This window comes from Coenobita brevimanus, chromosome 90 (genome assembly GCF_032717465.1).
Source record: "Coenobita brevimanus isolate Jiangsu-jjx chromosome 90, ASM3271746v2, whole genome shotgun sequence".
Classification (NCBI taxonomy): Eukaryota; Metazoa; Arthropoda; class Malacostraca; order Decapoda; family Coenobitidae; genus Coenobita; species Coenobita brevimanus.
In genome coordinates this window covers 36,020,076-36,041,287 of record NC_137043.1, presented here as the reverse complement: position 1 = coordinate 36,041,287, position 21,212 = coordinate 36,020,076, and the positions used below count along the sequence as shown (strand labels likewise).

Below are 21,212 nucleotides of genomic sequence, written 5' to 3'. Positions count from 1 at the left end.
CAGGGAATATGCTTACCCAGTACTGTATACAACTTGTTGGAACCCCAGAATTGCAGATTAGTTTCAAGTTGCATTGAATTCCATAGCCAGCTGATTCAGTATATTTGATAGATGGTGTGAATTCCTAAAGCCTCAAAAAGGAAGATAGTGAACTGCAAGTGAAAGATTATTTCAGCCAGCATATCGTAGCATAGTTATTGGTTAATTATTTTTTCCAAAGAATTTTGGTTGTAGTTTTGACAGCATTTGTTTTGCCATATCATGCACTTTATGATCATAAGATTATAGCACATGTAAGGACTGTGAAGCAACATTTCATTTTCCAGGAAAAGAATCAGAAGAGTGAAATAATCTGTGCTTTGTTGTTCAAAAATATTTGTTGGAGCTGAAATGATAATGTACATTAAAAATATATATATATATATATATATATATATATATATATACAAGCTTCTCCAGTGGTGGTTTAAATTTTGAGATGGTAATTGGCTTTATGGCAAATAATCAAAAGCATTAATACATGCCCAGTAACAGATGCCTCAGTGTTTATTGCCTTGTACTGTTGTTGTGTTTCTCTTTCTTCCCTCAGATTTCTTCTCTTTTCCCCTAGCCTCTTCCCTAGTTACCTCACTGCTCTCCATGCTTTCCCTAGTTTTCTCCCTTTTCCTCCACCCCCTCACAGATTTTCGTCTTGTTCCCTTCTTTCTCTCCATGCCTCATCCCTAATTTCCTCCCATCTCCCTCTGCCACATCCTTAGTTTTCTCCCACTTCTGATAGCTCCTTCCCTTGTTTCCTCCCTTCTCCAGATACTTCCCCCCCCCTTTCCCCCCCCCACTAGTTTCCTCCCTTCTCCCCTTGCCCCATCTCTAGTTTCCTGTCTTCTTCTTCTTCCTCCTCCCCATTCTCCCTCACTAGTTTCCTCCCTTCCCTCATTGCACTCTCCCCAGTTTCCTCACTTCTGTTGCTTCCTCCTTCCTTGCACTCTCCCCAGTTTCCTCACTTCAGTTGCTTCCTCCCTCCTTGCACTCTCCCCGGTTTCCTCATTTCTGTTGCGTCCTCCCTCCTTGTCTCCCTTCATGGTTTCCTACTTCCCTTTGCCTTTCCTTATTTTATCCCTTCCTCCCTTGCTCCTTCTCATGTTTTCTGTCGTCCCTTGCTTTTATAATTCTTAGTCCTTTATACTGAATTTTCGTAGTAAATAAAAATCAAAATAAGTTGTGCTGTATATATGTATAAGTACAGGTTTCAGTATTATCTTTTTAAGCACGAGTTGATGAATTAACACCGTGTTAATATACACAAAAAAATTTATTCCTCATATATCATTCATCAATCATTCTACCTCTTCCAGTAGTGTTTCACATTTGCCCAGACTCATGTTGCACCTTCTTATTCTATCTGCTTCAAATAATGTCATCACTTCCAATATTCCTTCATATATTCCATAAATTCTCTGATTCTTTCAGTTGCATTCTTCTTGCATTGTTGACAATCCACACAGTTCTGTGAGTGATCATAGTCACTGGTTTAGTGATTGCTGCTTGTATGTATATACAGTAGATATGAAACCTGAGATAGTGTTGTGTATAGTGTTGTGCCTTAGTTCATCTTAACATCAGGAATTCATCATCATCTTCCTGCCTCTTTTTCACAGGTGGGTTGAGGTAGGGTTCAGAAAGTAAGACAGTTGAAAAAATTGAAATGATATTGGGAAAGTTAATTAGTAACATGCCCATTGAAATGGACCACACATGTATTCACTTACTATTCAGGTCCCCAGAATCTTGGCTTAGTCTACTAAAATGTGGCTAACACTCATTCGCTCAACATTCAAGCCTCCAGAATCATCACTCCACATCATAGGAACACTAATTCACACAGTTTCTTAATTACCTATCATTCAGTGTCAGTCTGATGACTCAGGTTTAAAAAGAGATGTCAGACCCATGTCTTGTTGTATGCTGTAGAAGATTCGTCCAACCACCTCTGTCCCTTGTCAGTTCCTGACACCACCTCACTTTCATCTTAAATGTCAGGAGCAACTTGCCTAGTCCCGGGTTCCTACACTCCTCATGGGGCAACATAGGATTGGATGATGGATGGATGGATGGAAACCCTCTTACATGCTCATATACCATATCTGTCCACTGTGTTCTTGGCCTACCTATTAACTTAAAATACAGCACCACAAAATTTTTTGTGTGCTGTTTCAAGTACAGTTTCAGTTATATATTTGGATGCAGAGTAAAATATTTTATGGGCTGTATAACAGGGTATATATGTGTAATGTGTGTGGCAGTTATTGATTATAGATAAATTAATGTAACATGAATATGGTTGCAGGTGATCTCGCTGAAAGTCGCTGGGCCCAACAATGAGTCAACTGAGATTGTGCTGCGAACTGAGGGCACTAGTGGGGACAGTGGTGGTGCATCTAGTGTGGCTCGCTCAGTCACCACCGCACTGGGTGGGGCTGCACTCATGCCTGGCCCTGCCCCACCCCCAGACATCGTCCCTTCTACTGCTTTCCGTAGTCCCAATGTGGTGGCTCCACCTGGAGACACCATACCCATGGCCCCACGCCCTATCACCCAGATGAGGGCACCATACCCCTATGCCAGCATGAACCGTGCAGCGCAGGCACTACAAGGTCGCGATGTACCTCATCAGCAGCCTACTGTGCCTGGCCCTGGACCACCTTCTCGCCCTCATTATACCCCTCCCCCTCCTTACCCTCTAGAGCAAACCCAAGTGCGAGGTGGGGCTGTAACTGTACAGCGGCCACCTTTGCCTGCACCGCAGGTTAATGGCACTCAGTATGCCCCAAGTCAGGCTGTTGTACCTGCTGGAGCTCAGCCTACTTTGGTGACATCAGTGGGGCCACCTGGGGCCAGTCAACCTGGTACCAGTGGCTACCCTGTGGCAGTGGCAGTGACAGCTGCAGTCAACAACCGACCAATACATGCAGTGCAGGCAGCAACAGTGAAAAGTGGAACAAGAGCAGGCAGCAGTGCAGTGAAGAATAGCCCTCTCCTGGTTGACCTCCTGCGTCAGCCAGACCACCAGCCCTCTGGACCCGCCAAGGCCAAGGTTCCCCTGTCTGCTTCGCCTCATGGGTCTCCTGCTCCAGCTTCTCCCTCTTCACGCTCCACCACCTCCACACCCTCTTCAGACTCACTCCCCCACACACCCCTCACCAACCTACCTCTGCCTGCAGTTCCGGCTCTATCCCCTCCCCCCACCACATCTGGGGCTTATAGTGCAGGATTGGGAGGGTCAGGGATACCAGGACCCTACAGTGCTGGGTTTGTGCGTGCCAAGGATGGGGTACATACACACCAGCAAGTGTTCTCTGGTGGCTCAGTCATCACCAGCACAGTTACTCCACATCCCAGGTTACCTAGCAGTGTAGCAGGTGGCTTGCAACATCCTCAGGCCACAGGGCAGCCCCCTCCTGGCCCCAGGACAGATCAGAGAGTCCTGGCTGGCCCTGGGGCTCATTCTGCTCACCCAAGGTTTCCTGTGCAGCCTGTTAGCCGAACTGTGGCCACGGGGGAACCTCGTCCACTGCCACCATCCCCACCTCATCAGGTGTCTGCTGGCAAGGAGAGTCAGTACTTGATCAACCCAAACACCGGTCTCCTCGAGCCACGGCCTAGTGAGAGCTCAGATTCTGAGCCTGAAGCTAGGCCTCCCTCACCACCAACTGAAGAAGCTCATTCTAATTCTGTTGTGTCAGATGATGAGTCTAACCTCAGTGCCACGTCTAAAAAGGAAACTGATCAGTCTGATTCAGAAACCTCTAGAATGTCTATGCTCAGTGTTGAACCTAAGAAGGGTGTGCTAACCCAGGAGCGTCCCAAAGCTCATGACCGAGACTCGAGCCCAGCAAATACTAGAGAGAATAGCGTTGTGAGCTCAGGTGGTGGTGGGGATGGAATACGGCTGAAGCTTACCATCGGGAGGGAACCCATGGCTCAGGCTACATTTGTGCCCAGAACTAAGAAGGGTGAGCGTAAAGAAGTGTTGGCGAACTGCAGTATGGGAGCTCAGTTGCCCTCAGAGCCACGTGTCCCCAAACTGCACATCAAGCTCAAGTCCAAGCAGGCAGTCATTGTAAATCCTCTTGGTGATGGTGAGAGTCAGAGGAACCAAGAGAAAGAGGGGCTAAAGGAGGAAAAGGTGAAGAGGAGAAGCTATCGGAAGTCACGAGGTAGTGAGTCAGACAGTGATGGGGGCAAAGTGCGAGGCTTCAAGTTAAAGAGCAGTAAAGACAAGGGCAGTGGGGAGGAGGGCACAACAGTCCTCAAGATTATTGATGGTAAAAAGCTCAAAGGTGATGATGATGATGATACACCTGTAAAATTGAAAGTCAAGGAAGGGATGGAAGGAAGACTAAAATCCCAGAAGTCTATTGATGAAGGCCGTGTACCATTGTTGAAAGCTGATATTTCTAGAATTTCAAAAGCCACTGATAACAAATTCAGAATGAGAGGGAAAGGCAAAACTGCAATACGGAAGGTTGTGGGGGACCTGAACAGTGTTGGAGAAATTGCTAGTCACAAAATTTTAGAGACGCTTCCACCAAGCATAACAAAAGTAGCAGCCTTACATACTCAGCAGCCCCACATCAACCCTTCCTCCTCATCCTCTACCCAACCCCCACTAACCCCAGCATCCTCCCTGACCAAGCTGTCTGCCACGCATACCACTGACGACACCTTCAAGTCAGATTTGGAAAAGAGGAGACCCGATTTACTGAGAAAGCCTGAGGTGAAGCCTGAGCTCAGTAAATTCTCAAGCCTCATGAATGGGGAGTTTCCTCATGGTGAGAAGATGCTGTTGGGGCGGGTAAGGCAGAAGAATCAAGGAAGTAGCCAGCCACAGCAAGAAGATGCACCTAGCAGTAGCAAACTGACAATCAAGAGAAAGGGTTCAGGAGAAATGCACACCCTAGAATCTTTGAAGAAGGATTTTCCAGAAGGTAATGGTGCTTAGCATCCCAAATATACTAGGGATATAGAAGTAAGGTTGCTGAAAAGTTAAGCCCCAACACTTACAATTGCAAGAACATATACTTACACCTGTATGACTTGTTTTTTGTTTACTGTACCCTTCTGTTTCCTCTACTGTACCTTCATGACTGAACCTCTCTGTGCTAACTACCTTATGAAAAATAAATTTGGCTATATATAATGGACTTGGTAAAGAAAGGAGATTTTATTATTAATTTATTTATTTATTTTTTTTTTTAGTATAAACCACTTTTATTGCTAATCAGGTGAATTTGAAACATTCTCAGTTAGTGTTCAGTAGGAGAACTTATGCTTATTCATGTAATTTTGTTTCAGGAATTTTTTAAATTAATATTCCCAGTCTGGCCTGGTCAGACATTTCAGTATTCCCAGTCTGGTCTGGTCAGACATTTCAGTTTCAGTATAGCTATTTTTTCTCTTAGCTACTGGTAGTACAGCAGATGTAGAATTGATGTGTACAATGTAGAAATTAATCAGGTTACGAAAATCATGCATCACAGATATTTAAAAAATTAATCATATGCCCTTTGCATATTGTGATTAAATAGGTAATCGTTTTGATGTTTGAATTCTCATGTAATATTACTATAGTCGTGATGCACGACTCTGAGGTTGACATTATCGTACCCTGGCAACCTAACTGTGAAACAGTGCGTCTGATTTCGTATCGTATACATGAATCATATTACTGTACGAATATTACTATACACGAACATATTACAGTAATCCCTCCACTATCCGATGTAGTAGAGCCAAAGGCATGTCCGGAAAATGGGTCCGTGCGGATAGTGGGCCCCTGCCTCCTGGACTGGTACTTATGGACCCTAACCCAACCTAACTCAGAAAACCACCTACATAACTCTCTACCAGAGAGTTATGTAGGTGGTTTTCTGAGTTTTTCTGTCCCTATTCACACAAATAAGGGACAGAAAGTTTGAAATAAATGAAAAGGAACCAGAGAATGAGGAATTAGAAGTGTGTAGGGTACTTATAACACGTCCATGGCCGTTCGTTACGAAAGTTAACCCGCCTCCTCTAAGACTCTTGAAGCACATACAGTAATCCAGTGTTGTGCTGCACTTAATCCTTTGCACTATGAGTTACAATTGTTTAACTGCACACACTGTTCTTGATTGCACCACGCCAGTTTCAACCACCAGTTTCAATGGCCAGTTTACACTCTGTACTTAATCTGTGCACTCTGAATTCGTGTTTCATAGCACTGCACAACACTGTAAATTCCCATGTGGTCTAGTAGCGAGGTATTGCAATTTATTGACTGTTTATTCACAAAAACGAGCACGTGTGGCATTGATTAAATGAGTGTCTAGTCAGGATGGTAGTTAGGTGGTAACTGGGGAGGCCGGGAGGGATGGGGGAAGCAAGCAGTGAGGGTAAACACAGCTAGTTGGCGGCGTGCGCCAATTTCAAAGTACGGTTGAGATTTTTTTGGGGGAGGGGGGGGTTCCAAAGACCTGAGCCCAAAAATGTCTGGTAAGTGGGGAGTCCAGAAAGTGGGCGTCCAGATAGTACAGTACAGGGATTACTGTATATTCAAATCACACGCGTGTTATGTTACAGTATATATGAAATTGGAAGTGCTGTTGACAGGTAGGTTGCCAGAGTACGATAATGACAACCTCTGGTTTGTGCACCGCGACTATAGTAATTAGGTTATCTTGCAGAATTTATTTGAAAGTATCTACTTAATGCAACTTTCACCCACATGCTAGTTGGTTTGAGTACCCTTTCAGTTCTTTTATTTTTAGTTGAATGGTTGCAAATAATTTTTAAAGTTTTGAACTGTTTTTGAGTGTGGTTAGGAAGGTAAGATAATATTTTCAAGACTTGAATGTAGTGATTATGCATATGTGATATTATGCTATGATTTTTGCCAGGTCTGGGGAACATCCCAACATACCTGAACTCATCAGTGATGATCAACAAGGTGTCCCACTCCCCGGAAAAGCATCCCTCCCAAACCCCCACTCCCCTGCGCCATGAAGATCCTGACAAGGGGCCTAAAAAGCTGGACCTGCAGAAGCTGACAGTGTGCAAAGACCTGGCTAGTCTCAAGGCCAACTCGGACATCACCATCCACAGTGTCACCAAGAATGAGATATATAGCTATAAGTCTGGTGAGCCTGAGGCCAGAAGCCCCACCAAGATTGGGAAAAGTGAAGTGACCAAGGTGGGTAGAGTGACTCACCTTGATGTAAATGACAGGAAAGCATTGCAGGAGGCACTGAAGAGCTCTCAGAGTTCAACCAAAAAGAATGATACTCACCAAAGCAGTATGCATGATCTTTTAAGACGCTTTAACTCTATAGACAGTTCAACTACAGTGCCTGTGTCTTCTCAGTCTGAGAGTACAAACAGCACCCCTGGGGTGAAAGTGGAACCCAAAGTCACAGAAACTCCAGACAAGGTGAAACATGAAGTGAAAAGTGAAGACAAAAGTGAGAGTAAAGAACCACATATTACAAGTGTTAGTTCATCAAATAGCTGTGATACTAGTGTTAAAGTGGAACCTGAACAGACCAAGGTTTTAGATCAAGCCAAGGCTCCTGAATTCCCCGGCAATGTGGTGTTGACTAAAAGCGAAGTTGAGAGCCCAGATGGAACCCCTAAGGGTGAGCATGGTAGTGGCCAGGGAGGAGAGGACTCTGGTATTGAATCCATGGATGCACTTTCTGAGAAGAGTCCAAACCAGAGTGATCAGAGTCCTACAAGGCGAGATGAAAAGGAATGTGAACCTTACCATGAGAAGGGTGCGGGTGAGAAGACGATAGCTAAGAGCGAGGCTAGTGGTGGTTGTAGGGGAGAAGAACCTGCAAGGGGTTCTAGAGGGGTAGTGGAGGAACAGGAGGTAACTGGGGAAGTGGAGGTTAAATCTGAACCCCAGGAACAGAACAGTGAAAGAGACAAAGAATCTGTGAATACTGGTTCTGATAATGGAGGGTGTAGCACAAAAAGTGAAGTGAAAGCTTGTGAATCTCTGGACAATACCGAAACCAAGATTTCTGTTTGTAAAAAGGACGAATCAAGTGATGAACAGTCAGCTTCTCAGGAAGTGAATCACTCAAAAGTAAAGAGTACCGAATGTGAGAAAAATCCACCCAGTCCATCTGAAGCCCCAACGATACAAAGTGTTGAGGTGAAGTCCGAGCCTGAGTGTCCACTCGTCTCACAAGGCACAACTGTGGAGTCCACTGAATGTAAAACTGTTGTGTCGTTACCTCTTACCATCTCACAAAATACACCATCAACTCCATTATCCGGCCCTGATACACCCACCACACCTTCATCCACCTCCCTTTCATCTTCACCTACTCTTGTGTGTCAGTCAAACTCACTTGGTGTGCCACAGCCAGCTTCTTCATCCCCATCCCCAGATACTACGTCCATTTCATTCCCAGTCACAACATCCTCAACATCCTGCCCTGTAGTTTCTTCGTCTAGCACTCACACATCAAGTTCTCACCAGTCAGTGAACACAACTGCAGTCATCACTCCTGCCACCCAAAGCTCAGTCACCACTAGTATCTCAACTATAACAACCTCATCTGTCTCACTCGTCAACTCAACACTTACAACTTCCACCGTCTCACCCTCAAATATCCCAACTCTTTCAGCTCCGTCTATCTCCTTCTCCAACTCAACCACAGTCACAACCTTAATTGTGCCTGGCCCACCTTCAACTCCTACTCCTCCCACAACTAGTCAAAACAGTACTCCAGATACTCAAACTCTCTCCCTTGCCAGTAACGCTACCATAACTTATGTCACAACTGTGTGCACTCCAACTCTCACCACCAACGTCAGTCATGCCCCTGTCACAAACATTTCAGTGATTCCCGCAGTGCCTCATGCTCCCAAGATGACTGCAACACCTACCATGTCACTCTCCAAGCCTTCACTCTTGGCAATCACCCTCACAAGACCCCAGAGTTGTAGTGCTCCTACTCATGGGACTGCTGCTGCCCAGATTGCCTCTTTGTCAACACTTGAGAAGCTACCAAACCTGGCACCACCACCTGACCACAGTAGCATAACAGTGTCCGCTTCAAGCCAGTTAATAGCGCCTGGAACCACTGTTGCTGCAACACCAGCAACTGGAGCCAAGGTAGTGACACTGAAACCTAGCTCCAGTCAGGGCCAGGTAAGCACACCACTCAGTTTGCCGCCGGGAAGACATTTTCGGTTAGTGGCCGTACCGGGTAACAGTGCCATGGCTCCCACCACCAGTGCAGTCAAGGTCGTGGTGTCACCAGTCAAAGGCCAGCTCAACCAACAAGTAACCTCAAGCATTGGTGGAATGACAGTGGTCACAGTTAAGCCTGTGATTATGGCAACTGGTGGGGTAAAAAACAGCCACTTGTTACAAACATTTTCTGTGAGTAAAACTGAGGAACCTAGTCCTCCATCTCTCCTCAAAGCTCACTTAACTGCCCCAGCCCTTACTACCTCCCCCCAGGCAGTGGCTACCTCTGTTACCAACTCGGCAGCCACACCTATTGTGTCCAGCACTTTGACCAATGGTGATGACCTGGAAGACCTTGACTTTGTGGGATTCTCCAGTACTCCACAGGTCAAACTTCTTCAGCCTGGGGAGCTTCAACGAGAAATATCCAGACCAGATATCATAGAAAGCAGGATGCTAGACACATGTAAGAGCCCTGAGGTCCTCTCTCCAACTGGTGAAGAACCGACCCCTATGAGAGTTCATCCACCACTCTACACGTATGGCAATCGCGAGAGGAAAAAGGAGGTTGAATCTGATGCTGAAGATAAGGAAAGAGAAGAAACCAAACACTCTTCAGAATGTGAAGGACTAGGAGAGGCAATGAAGAATAGTGACATTTTGGATATGGAAAAAGAAAAGGATGACTGTACTCCTGGAGTAAAGCCAAAGGCCAGAGACAAAAAGTTTGATGCCCTGTCCATTGAGATCCCACCTACAGACTCTTCCCTTGCTGATGACAAAAGGCTGACTAGGAGTACCAGGCATAGTGCAAGACTGGCCAGCCCTAAAGTGAACAGTCCAGGATCTGAACTGAGTCCGAAAGTTGATCGCAGAAGTCCAGCTAGTATGTTGTCCATGGGGAAACCCAGTCCAGTCCCAGTGGTTTTACGGCCAAGTGTGAGTCCAGCCACCAGGGGGACGAAGCGGAGACGGCATGAATCTGAGAGCAGCAATGCCTCCAGCATCAATGAAGATATGATGCAGGAACCCTCCACCAAAGCCACCCGCAGAAAACCCCCAGACAAGCACCCAGGTCAGTGTAAACCTAACCCTAATGTGATTTCATTTGAGGGTTTGTAATTATTGTCAGAAGTTACCGTACCATTTTATTTATTTATTTTTTAATAAAAATATTATGGTGGCATTTTTGCTTTATAGGTTTGTGTGGCAGTAGATGCTGGTAGATAGATAGTAATTCAGAATAAGCCCAATAAGTCTTAAACAGTGTTTGGTCATGTTGTTGCCTTCATCTGAGTAAAGCTGTGTAGCTATGGCTGAATAAAATCCTGATATGCCCTAGTTATTGTTTAGAGATGAGGTCACTGAGATAAGACTATACCTTTATTGACTGTGTTTCCTTCAGCAGAAAAAGCAGGCAGGTTGTTGCTAGAATAATATCCCAAAATATGTTGCCATTTCTTTGGATTAAGACCTTTAATTGATTTGATTAATTTTGTGTTCAGTTTAGTCAGTGAAGCTGCTGTAATGTATTTTTCACATCTTGTAAGATTTAAGTAAATCCTTCAAAGCTTTCTTCCAGAATTCTCTGAACTTTAGTTACAGTACTGTAAGATAAAATTAATGCAAAAGAGGATTGTCACATTCCAGCACATACTAGTCATCTTTCACTGTCTTATACAGAAGAAGAGGAGAGTTCTGAAGATGAGTCACTAGATGGAGGCATTGGGAAGAAACGCAACCCTTCTGCTGCCTCCACCTCCACCAATGAGGAAGACGACGACTCTAGGTGATGGAATGATAGAGGAAGGGAAGGGAGGAGGGTTATGGGAAGTAAAGCATTTGAACATCCACAAATGCTTTTGAAGTACATTTGTAGCTTTGTTATTTTATTAATTTATTTTAATTGTTTTTTAAAAGAGAATTCCTGCACCCTTACATTTACTGCATGTACGACCAGAACACTGGTGGTGGGGGTGGCGATGATGATGATGATGATGATGATAATAATGATATAAGTTGAGCTGATAACGATAAGGTACGGTAGTAGTATATGAAAGAGCCTTCTGCTTTCACCTCACTCACTGCCAATCTTTTCTTTGCTGTTTCACTCTGTTAGTTATGTAGGTAGCTAAGTTTTATATTATTATTATTATTATTATTCTCGGGTGTCTGCCCTTTCCTCTCCTCCATCCTTCTTTCCTTCCATCCTCTTTTGTCATTCTTGCCTTCATTCTTTCCTCGTCCTTCTGCCTATGGGTGATATTACATTCCCTCTTCTGTCTTTCTTTCCTTCATTCTTTCCTCTTCTTTCTGCCTGTGGGTGACTCTACACTGATGACAAGCCAAATGGCTTCCTGTACACCAGGAAACCATTTACTATGCTGGGTGGTAACCATATAACCAAATTTTGGCGCCTGTTGGTTTAGTGGGTAATTATGGCACTCCAGTCGGATTGAGCTGGTGAAGGTTTATATCCAAGGGTTGGTTGGGGTTTATTGCTCACGTAATGCCACTCAGAGATGAGTGAGGCTGGTCACTCTCATCTTAAATGTCAGGACCAACTTACCTAGCCCCAGGCTCCTACTCTTCTCATGGAGCAATGTAGGATTGCATGTTGATAATGATGATGATTGTTTATTTATTTATTTATTTATTTATTTTTTCCTAAACCCAGCAGCTTACCATCTGATTGCACTTTCTCCCTCCCATTTCCACACCTCGGAAAGTAATGTTTATTATTTTGCTGTACTTGGTTTGTTGCTGCTGAGTTACTGAAATATTCCTTCCATGTCAGCCCTCTCGTTCGAATCATAGTCTCCATCAGTGCCTCTGGTTTGATCACTCTGTTCTCTTTTCATCCTTTCTGCCATTTTTTGTCTCTTGCCATGTGAGAGGGCTTCCATCTATAACAACTAAACATTTATCCAAACTATTTTATGTGCGTATTTGTTTGTTTTTATTTTGTGGTTATCTCCAATGCAGATACTATACTGTAGATACTGGTACATATATATTCATCCATCATCCAATCCTATGTTGCCCCATGAGGGGTGTAGGAGCCTGGGGCTTGGTAAGTTGGTCCTGACATTTAAGATAAGAGTGACCAGCCTCACTTATCTGTGATTGGCACTATGTGAGCAATAAACCCCAACCACCCCTTGGATATAAACCTACACAGGCTCAATCCGATTGGAGTGCCTTAATTACCTAGTAAACCTCCACAGCTCACACACAACGTTATACTGATTTTTACGTGCTATTTGTATCTCTTTAGGAGTGTTACCCATGTCAGCTGAGATGCTCAGCCAGACATAAAGCAGACGACATACTGTAGTACCTCCGATATTCATCCAGTCTTATACGACCTGACACTGACAAATCTTATACATTATACAGTAACCAGGGTCACACAACGGTTTTTTTCAAGAAACATATTGTGTGTTAATTTGCCCAGAAAAGGAGAATCTGCCATAAAGGTCACACAAGTAGTTCAGCTTGTGTCTTCCAGCTGGAAAAGAACAAGTGAGTACATGAAACGGACGTTAACAAGTGATTCTTACACTTATGAATAACAGCCTTAAAGATAATGATATTCAGATATAATTTATTTTCAGAATATAGTCTTGAGCAGTGGTGTTGGCCAGAATGGCATTTATGGGTGAATACAAACCAGCTGGATGGGTGACGACCATCCACATCTCAAATGTGTTGTGCTTTCAACATCCAGCACGAGATATGCGTGCTTTGAAGTATTAGTTTATAAATCTAATGCTCTGTCATACCAAATATCAGCAGGATGGGGCATTTGAGCTTAACAGGGCGTCCAACCTGAACATTTTTCTTTCCCTTCCGAGGGAGTCTGGATACTGCTGGAAATAAAAAAATCCTTCGATGGGAAGGGAAAATTTAGGGAAGGGATTATTTTTAAGAATACGGCTGTGAGTCTCCCCACTTTATGTAGGCTTTGGAAATATGATGCTCCTGGTGATGTAAAAGGCTGCTGTAATTGTTAGCAGTAGGGAACAGGAAATCTCTTCACATACATGAGATTCTCTCTCTCTCTCTCTCTCTCTTTTAATAGCAATTTTTCAAGTGGGACAACAGAAGTCCTGACTATCGTGGATAAAGTTGTATCATACATGAATAAGTTCAGTGATAAAGGAGATTGGAAGCAAGTTATTGTACAGTTGCATATGGGGGGTAGTCAAGAATATTACAAGAGTTTTGAAGGAATACCTCAGTTGAATATACCGTAATAAGAAATGTGTGTAGGATAATGGTCAGAGTAGACAAGATAACTGAGAACAAAAAAAGAGGAGAAGGAGGGAACAGTTTTGCATATGAAACATTCTTTCTGAGAATGGAAATCAAGAATCTTGTGTGCTGTTCTGATGTAAGGATCCAAGAAAACTATAGCAAGATTGATTAGAAAATATTTTGTGCTGTTCTGATTTAAGGATCCAAGAAGCCTTATAGCAAGATTGATTAGAATCTTTTCTATTTGGTGGGCTATGAAATATTTAGTTTGAGAGTGACTTTTGAAAAAAGTCAGAGCTTTCTATATGGGAAGCAGTGTTTATGTGGGAATGTATTTGAGGCTGAATAATGACCTGGTAAGTCTAGTAGCAATACTTTGTTGTGTTGTGTCACAGTTTTAGCTGAATTTGTTGATATAAAGATGTATAGATGGCAGGGAATGTTGGTGTATGGATGTTTGATCTAGGTGAAAGCAGGAAACAGGAGAAATCCCCTCATATTGTAGGGGTCACAAGGCTTCCATCTTTCATAAAGGTGGCACAAGGATAGTAATACTGTATTTCTTCACAGTGATATGGATTTGGACAGCCCTGTAATCCTTTATTTTATTAGCAGTTATAATGCTACACTACAGGTATTCAGGGATTTGGACAAACCTGCAGTCCTTTTTTACTATTTCTTAATAATAGAATCGTAAGGCAGCTACTAGTATGCAGCAGTTTGAAGACCAGATACCAACTTTTGTAGTTTTAACAACCAGTTGTATTGAAAATTCTTTGAATACCACCTAATTAAAAGTTTCTTGACAGGCCATCCTCACGCAGCAGTCGAGCTTCATGTAAGACTGCAGCAACGAGGAGCCGGGAAAGACAAAGCTCAGCGGAATCAACAGGTGCGACGAGGGACACAACACCCACTCGGCGCTCCACTCCCCGGCAGAATAACCGGCCTGCGGCACGGTCGCCACCACCAGCACAGCCCAGCAAGCCACACCAGCCACCAGGCAAGGATAAGGCTGCACCTAGAGACCAGGTTAAGGATACCAGTATACCCAGGGACAAGGAGGTGGACAGGAAAGATACAGTGAAAGATAATAAAGATGCTCAGTTAAAAGACAAAAGGACTTCAGCCACTGCTGTTGCTGTGGTTAAAGAAAATAAAACTATAAGTAAGGAAAAAAGTCCCCAATCTAAGGACAAAGATAAAGATAAGAGCCCAGTGCAAAGCACTAAAGTGAGAAAAGACAGTGAACAGTCAGAGTCAGATGCCAGTAATAGAAGAAAAACAAGAAGTACAGCAACAAGTAAGTTAAGAGTGTAATTTGTTCTCACTAAACTCAGCAGCTTAGTAGGGAATAACATACTGGTATTCATCATATATGGAAGGGATGTGTCATCACCATCATTTTATGACCGTATCAATACTGTACTTGCATTGACGTCATGTCATCTCAGAAAGCTGAATAGGCTAACCTTCCTGCCAAGTTATTCTTCTTGCCGAAAAGTCATCTGTATCATCGCTTGTTTTCATGTGGCTACTTTAGTTTTTCTTCTCTCCATATTTGTACTTGTGTACCTCATGATTCAGTCATTTTCTCCCCCCCCCCCATGTTCAGAACACCTTGACTTACCTCTTGAAGACCATTGATACCTTACTATGTGCACTTAATCTTCCTCCGCACTCTGCACTGGATGACTTACTGGATTCCTCAGCGACACATTAAGTAGCCATCTAAGCATTTTTATTTCACTGTGTTCATACCTCTTTATCCCCTTTCTTGAATTCTATTTTATTACTGCAACATCTTTGCAGTCTACCTCAAATAGCTCTGCATCCTTTTTGTACTCACTGCATGCCATACAATATTTACATGGCATTAAATTCCAGAATATACCCTGTGTATTAATTGCACAAAGACATATTCCACTTTCTGCCACATCCCCTTACCAACACCACTAACTAATACCGTACCTTTGTTTTGAACATCTGCTAGAACATTTTCTTGCCAATTGCGTATTCCAACTTGATAACCACTACCTCCACGATGGACTGTATGCTACATAATATTAGCTCTTACATGTTGATATTATAAAACCATGTTGACATGACTTAATGCCTACTACTAATGCTCCAGATTTAATACTTAATTTCCCTTTCTTTCTCAAATAAGCTTACTTCCTTTGCAGAATTTCATGCCTTCATTTGCTTCAACCTATATTGTATGCTTTTAGCTCCTATTTTAAGTCAATCTAGTAAACTTTTTCATAAACTTTCCGCAAATCAGTGACGGCAGCTTACCATCAGATGCTTTACAGCCACCATTCTCAAAGTGAATACTTTATCTGTACAGATTCTTCTCTCTTGAAACCCTCTGTGCTCTTCTGTGTTAGTTTTTTTTTTTTTTTTTTTTTTTTTTTTTTTTTCCCCACAATTATATTCTCATACACTTTTCATTGTGTGGTTCTTAGTAATTTGTACACTATTTTGTGATACTTTTCCCTTTGTACATAGATACATTAACCATCATCTTCCAGTCATCTGGTATAGGCCATCCCCCACACTATACCATAATGCCTGTGTATAACGCCACTCACGGATGAGTGAGGCTGGTAACTCTTGAATGTCAGGATCAACTTGCTTAGCCCCGGTCTCCTGTGCTCCTCATGGGGCAACACTGAATTAGATGATTATGATGATGATGATAATGTTTACTGCTTCTTTACCCTCTTACTGGTAGGCCATCCACTCTTCCTGCACATCCTGGTGTTACTAGTTTCACTGCAGCTCCTTTTTTTTTCTCTTCCTTCATGTGTATTTATTCCCCTCCTGTCCTTAGCCCATGATATATCAGCCTTTCTGTTAGGTATGTTACTGAAATATTTCCTCCACCTTTTAACTTTCTCTTCATCCTCATCTTTGGGATCACTTGTCCAGTTATGGTACAGTTTGTAATTTTTCATACATTATCACTGCTCATAGTTCCTCCCAAATACTTCATGTGGTGTGGGATGGTACATGCAGTAGTTGTTAGGGATGTGTTGAGAACCACTCAGTTCCTCCTGAATACTGTACTTCATGGGGTACTGTATGGGATGATATACTGTATATAAGGAATATGTAGAGAACATTGGATTAAAAGAAAAAAAAAAAAAAAAAAGCATTGCTGAATGAGTAAACAGAAATTCATTGAAGTGGTATGGATGTACTCAGAGAGTTTCCAAATAGGATGTTGGAAAGTGAGACTGAAGGTACTGTGATTTGATGTGGAAGGAAAAAGAGTGACAGTGAGAGTGGTGGGTCTTTCACCAGTCTTTCCTGGTTGGGAAGGTTTCCAGGAAAAACAAGAATGAGAGGAGGAAGAGGTGGGAACTGGAGTCATTCTGTTAGAATTTATCATCCACACTCCAGCATGTGATTTGCAAGCAGCTTAGTGCTTTACATATATACATGGTATGAAAGGCATTGTTGTATTGAGATGAAAGTAAGTTTGTGAATCATAGCTCATCAGCAATCTCAAAATTTATGTTTCAGAAGTGACTGCATACTGACAAATGATCATTAGATTTTTTAAAACTGGGGACATGAACAGGAATATACAGGTGTATTTCAGTTACTAGTAGCAATATTTGACATCAAGAAGCAGTTTATCAGCTATGCTCTTCATGTAAAGTACATCAACATCTTAACTGAACCAGCAGATTGTAGCCAGTGTTGTCAAACTGACACCTGTCAAGATGCTACCTTGTCCATTCCGATGTGAAGGCTTACTACTTAAAAAAATATATATTTTCTGTATACAGTATAGATAGATATAGATATAGATAAATAGATAGATAGATAATATATATATATACACTCAACCCCCTGCTATCGCGTGTTCAGCTATCGCTTTTATCTGCTATCACACACACATCAAATGCACAACCATACATGCTATCACGCACCCCAAGACCGCTATCACGTGTTGAGTTTGAAGACAGGCTAAGCAAAACTTATTCACACGGCACTTCATACGAGGTTTGCCGAGGATACGATAGTTAATCGGAACGGTAACATGGTAAAATTGCCGACGATACCACAGGCATTTGGAATGCATTTGAATGGATTCCTGCTGAGGATACGAAGGGCAAAACAGTGTGAACAAAACCCATTCGACTCGAAAGAATATATCGTACTACAGCATTGAAATTTAGCCTAACACTGAATACTTATTAATAATGTATTTTAGAATAAATATCAATCGTTTTGAAACCTTATAAAGAGTTAATATTCCCTATGCCGAGAAAACTGTGATGTCGATAAAGTAATCACGTGTTTACAACTGAGACGGGGCTCTGGCAATAGTATGAGGAACGTGTGTGATAGCGTGCAAGTTTTGTTCCACTTAAATCTTCCTCGGCCGTTCCTGATACGATGTACCGTGTGATACCCCCTTTAGCTGTGGACACTAAGAAATCATGGAGACAGCTAAAGAGATCTGGCAGCAATTGAGCCACTCCCAAGCCTCAGAACCCATCAAACCACCCAAGCCTTAATCCTTATAAAAGTTTGATGGCCCTTTATGTTGTTTATTTATTCATTGTATTGTTATTATTAATATAATAATGCTTTATTTCATGTTGGAGGAGAGATTGGCAGGAAATCGCAGGCGTAAAGTGGTTAAAAGTTAGAAAAATGGGCCACCGAAAAACCAATTAGAAATTTTCCCATTCATTGTTCAGTTCAGCTATCGCGTATTCAGCTATCATGCACGTTTGCTGTGACCAATTAGGCGCAATAGCAGGGGGTTGAGTGTATATATATATATATAGATAGATAGATAGATAGATATAGATATAGATACATACCTTATGTATATATTGCTGGATGGGCCAGCTCACTGGGTATACTGCTTACTAGTTCTCCAACTTTTGTACCTTCTTAGGCCCCTACCTCACCCAGTCATATGTGGGAGTATGGGTTGGATTGATGATGATAAATTATACATTCCTTGTTTCTGATGTCTTTTTTATATTCCAGCCAATGAAGACACCCCCAACAAAAGAAGAAGATTATCGAAGGACAAATAGGAAGAAATGAACGTTGCTGAAGTGGTGCCGCCTCACTTCAGGAACTCAGTTAGAACTCGTTGACAAGCATTCTCAAACAGTGGTGGTGTTGCTGTGTGCTGACAGCAGTGTATATCAGTATTAGAAAAAAGTGCAATAAGACATTCTCTCTTACACTGTCTGTCTCCCTCTGTTCCTATGGCAGTGGTGTCGACCTGGCTGCCACACTTTCTCTCTCTCTTGACTAAGTTATCTCTGTCTTGCAAATGGGCCAAGATTCTGGGAAACAGTGCTAGCGAGAACCTACACCAGCGCGTCTAAAGGTGTAACACTTTGTGGAGCATGTTCCCTTAACTTTGCTCATAGTGGATAAACTTTTAAAAAGATCTCAGCCTCCGGCAAACCGTAATTACTTCATATAATTTCTAAAGGACTTCTGTATACTGTTATGTTATGGTACATTTCATTTTGTACTGCTTATAAATAATGACTAGTGATAAAATACGCAAAGTGGACTGAGCACTGGCCGTTGAGAGATGAGCCGGCCAGGAGCGGAGAAAATGGGTCAAGCTGCCCACACCCAGTGAGGGAGTGAGGTGTGTGGTGTTTAGGACAGTGCTGTTGTGAGGCTGCCCACTGCCACTGCCACACCACCACCTCCATTGTACATCTAAACTTGTATATAATGGTGAATGTTTTTAAATGTACAAAGTCCAGCAAAGTGAATATTTTCTGTGTATTTCTGTATAGATGACTGCAGGTAGTTGCAGATCCTGTAAATTTCAAGCTTAAATGGTAGAACCTGTCAAGGTGAAACTCCGGCTGTATTTATTGTACATATTGTAATCTGTTGTATAGAAACCACTACTGCAAACAACCTCGTTATACTGATGTTTGTTTCTCCACTTTACCTGTGCCCGATGATGCCATTTTTCCCCGTGAACACCTCACCAGCACTCTCCTCTCATCTTTCCTGCTAACTCCTGTGGCTTGGGGTTCGTATTCTGGTCGGTTGAGGAAGCTCCCCAGCACCTCTTCCTTACCTGTTTATTTTGCATATGACATGTTAATAATTCTCATCTATGATATTTACAACGTGTCAAGATTAAGAAGCTATAAATAACACACGAGGGGATATTAAGGTGCATAATGCAGGATAAGTTACCAAGAAAGAGGTGTTGGGGAGCTCCTTAATGGACGAGACTACGTGCCTTGGTGATGCCGGCAGTGGGAGGCTTATCAACAGGCATACCACTGCCCTCCAGATCATTTCGTTTTATGAATTTGATCATTGTTTTTGCACAGGTTAGGGTTTTACTCCCATCATGGGAAAGCATGAGCAATGTAAAATATTTGTAATTTACCCTAATTTTTGTTTATTTTATTATTATTATTATTATTTTTTAGCTTAATGGCATGAAAATTATTCTTTAATGGCCCTATTGATTCTATTGTAATGTAAGAATTCATATTTTACATTGTTATGAATAACAGTTTTAATTATATACATTGACTTTCTGTACAGAACATTTTAATAGTCCTATTTTCTCAACCTGTTTTGCAATAATTACACAGAGCATGTTATTGAGTCTTGATTTTTGCCCCTTGGTGTATTGGGTGACTTTTATTGATGTTTTAGTACATCTTTCTTTCATACTTGTTGTGGGGTTGGTGTACAGTCAGGGATGAAAGTTCACCTAATATTGCACCTCTTAATACTTCTCACTTTCCTCTTCTGGCTAATATTCAGAAGCTGAGAGAGGCTGGGTATGTTTCTTTGGCCTTAGATGATTCACTTTGATATGTCAGGGAGGAAAGTGTGGACATGCCCTAAATGTGAAGTAGACACAGTGGAATAGTAGACAAACTCGTCTCTGACTGTATGTGTGGAGAACATTTTACTGGATTTGCACAACCCGGCTTTCTCTTAATTTCCAGAGATTAATATTATTTACATCCCCTTTCAAAACTTTTAGTTCAGAGAGTCTAGTGAAAGAGACTGTACAACTCAGTCATATAGTTTTAGGTCTGCCCAGGTAATCAAAACTAATACTGTATATTTGAGTGTAAGGTTAACCCATTTGGTATGATGATATGCTGTGATTCTGAATGTATTCTCGTTTCATCCAGATGATTTTATTCAGCTTCAAGCTAACATCTTGTAATGAAGGGGTTAGTTGAAACTATAACTCCTCCAGTTTGAAATATCTCTCCAAAAGATAATAAAATTGGCTGGAAATAGCAAGAATAAAAAAAAAAATAATAGTCAGGTCATTGATGCTTAGGTCAGATGGATTCCATCATGACCTAAACCAGCTAAACTCCTTGTATCCACGTGACATCCTTCTTATCGTAGTTTATTCTTGCTGTCGCCAGGTTTTATTTGACTTAGGAAGAGCCTGTCATAATGATGGGACTTACTAAGTCTATATCTAACCCCTCCAGTTTTAAAAATCTATCCAGAGCTGAAAAAAATTAAAGTTGATGGCAAGAACAAAGTGAAGGGGCATCTTTGGTCTCAATGGGTTAACCATTACTCAGATATGTAGCTCAGTCTTTGGTAGCTGGGTTGGGGTGGGACAACAGTGGCAATGTTGTTCAGTATCCAGCACTAGAGAAGGCTTAATATAACCAACGTTTAGGTTTATTTCAAGCAAGGCTCA

At 42.2% G+C, this 21,212-nt stretch overlaps 1 protein-coding gene across 1 annotated transcript in view; it reads left to right on the top strand.

Annotated features, from left to right (window-relative positions):
• The window catches only part of LOC145411711 (uncharacterized), a 32,975-nt gene extending 12,030 nt beyond the window's left edge, over positions 1 to 20,945 (top strand). Inside the window, exons 4-8 of the mRNA XM_080281729.1 lie at positions 2,345 to 4,985; positions 6,936 to 10,316; positions 10,925 to 11,030; positions 14,311 to 14,804; positions 18,521 to 20,945. Coding sequence (XP_080137855.1) covers positions 2,345 to 4,985; positions 6,936 to 10,316; positions 10,925 to 11,030; positions 14,311 to 14,804; positions 18,521 to 18,570 — 6,672 coding nt within the window. The 3' untranslated portion in view covers positions 18,571 to 20,945. The remainder of the gene's footprint in view (positions 1 to 2,344; positions 4,986 to 6,935; positions 10,317 to 10,924; positions 11,031 to 14,310; positions 14,805 to 18,520) is intronic.
• Positions 20,946 to 21,212: the final 267 nt, after the last annotated feature.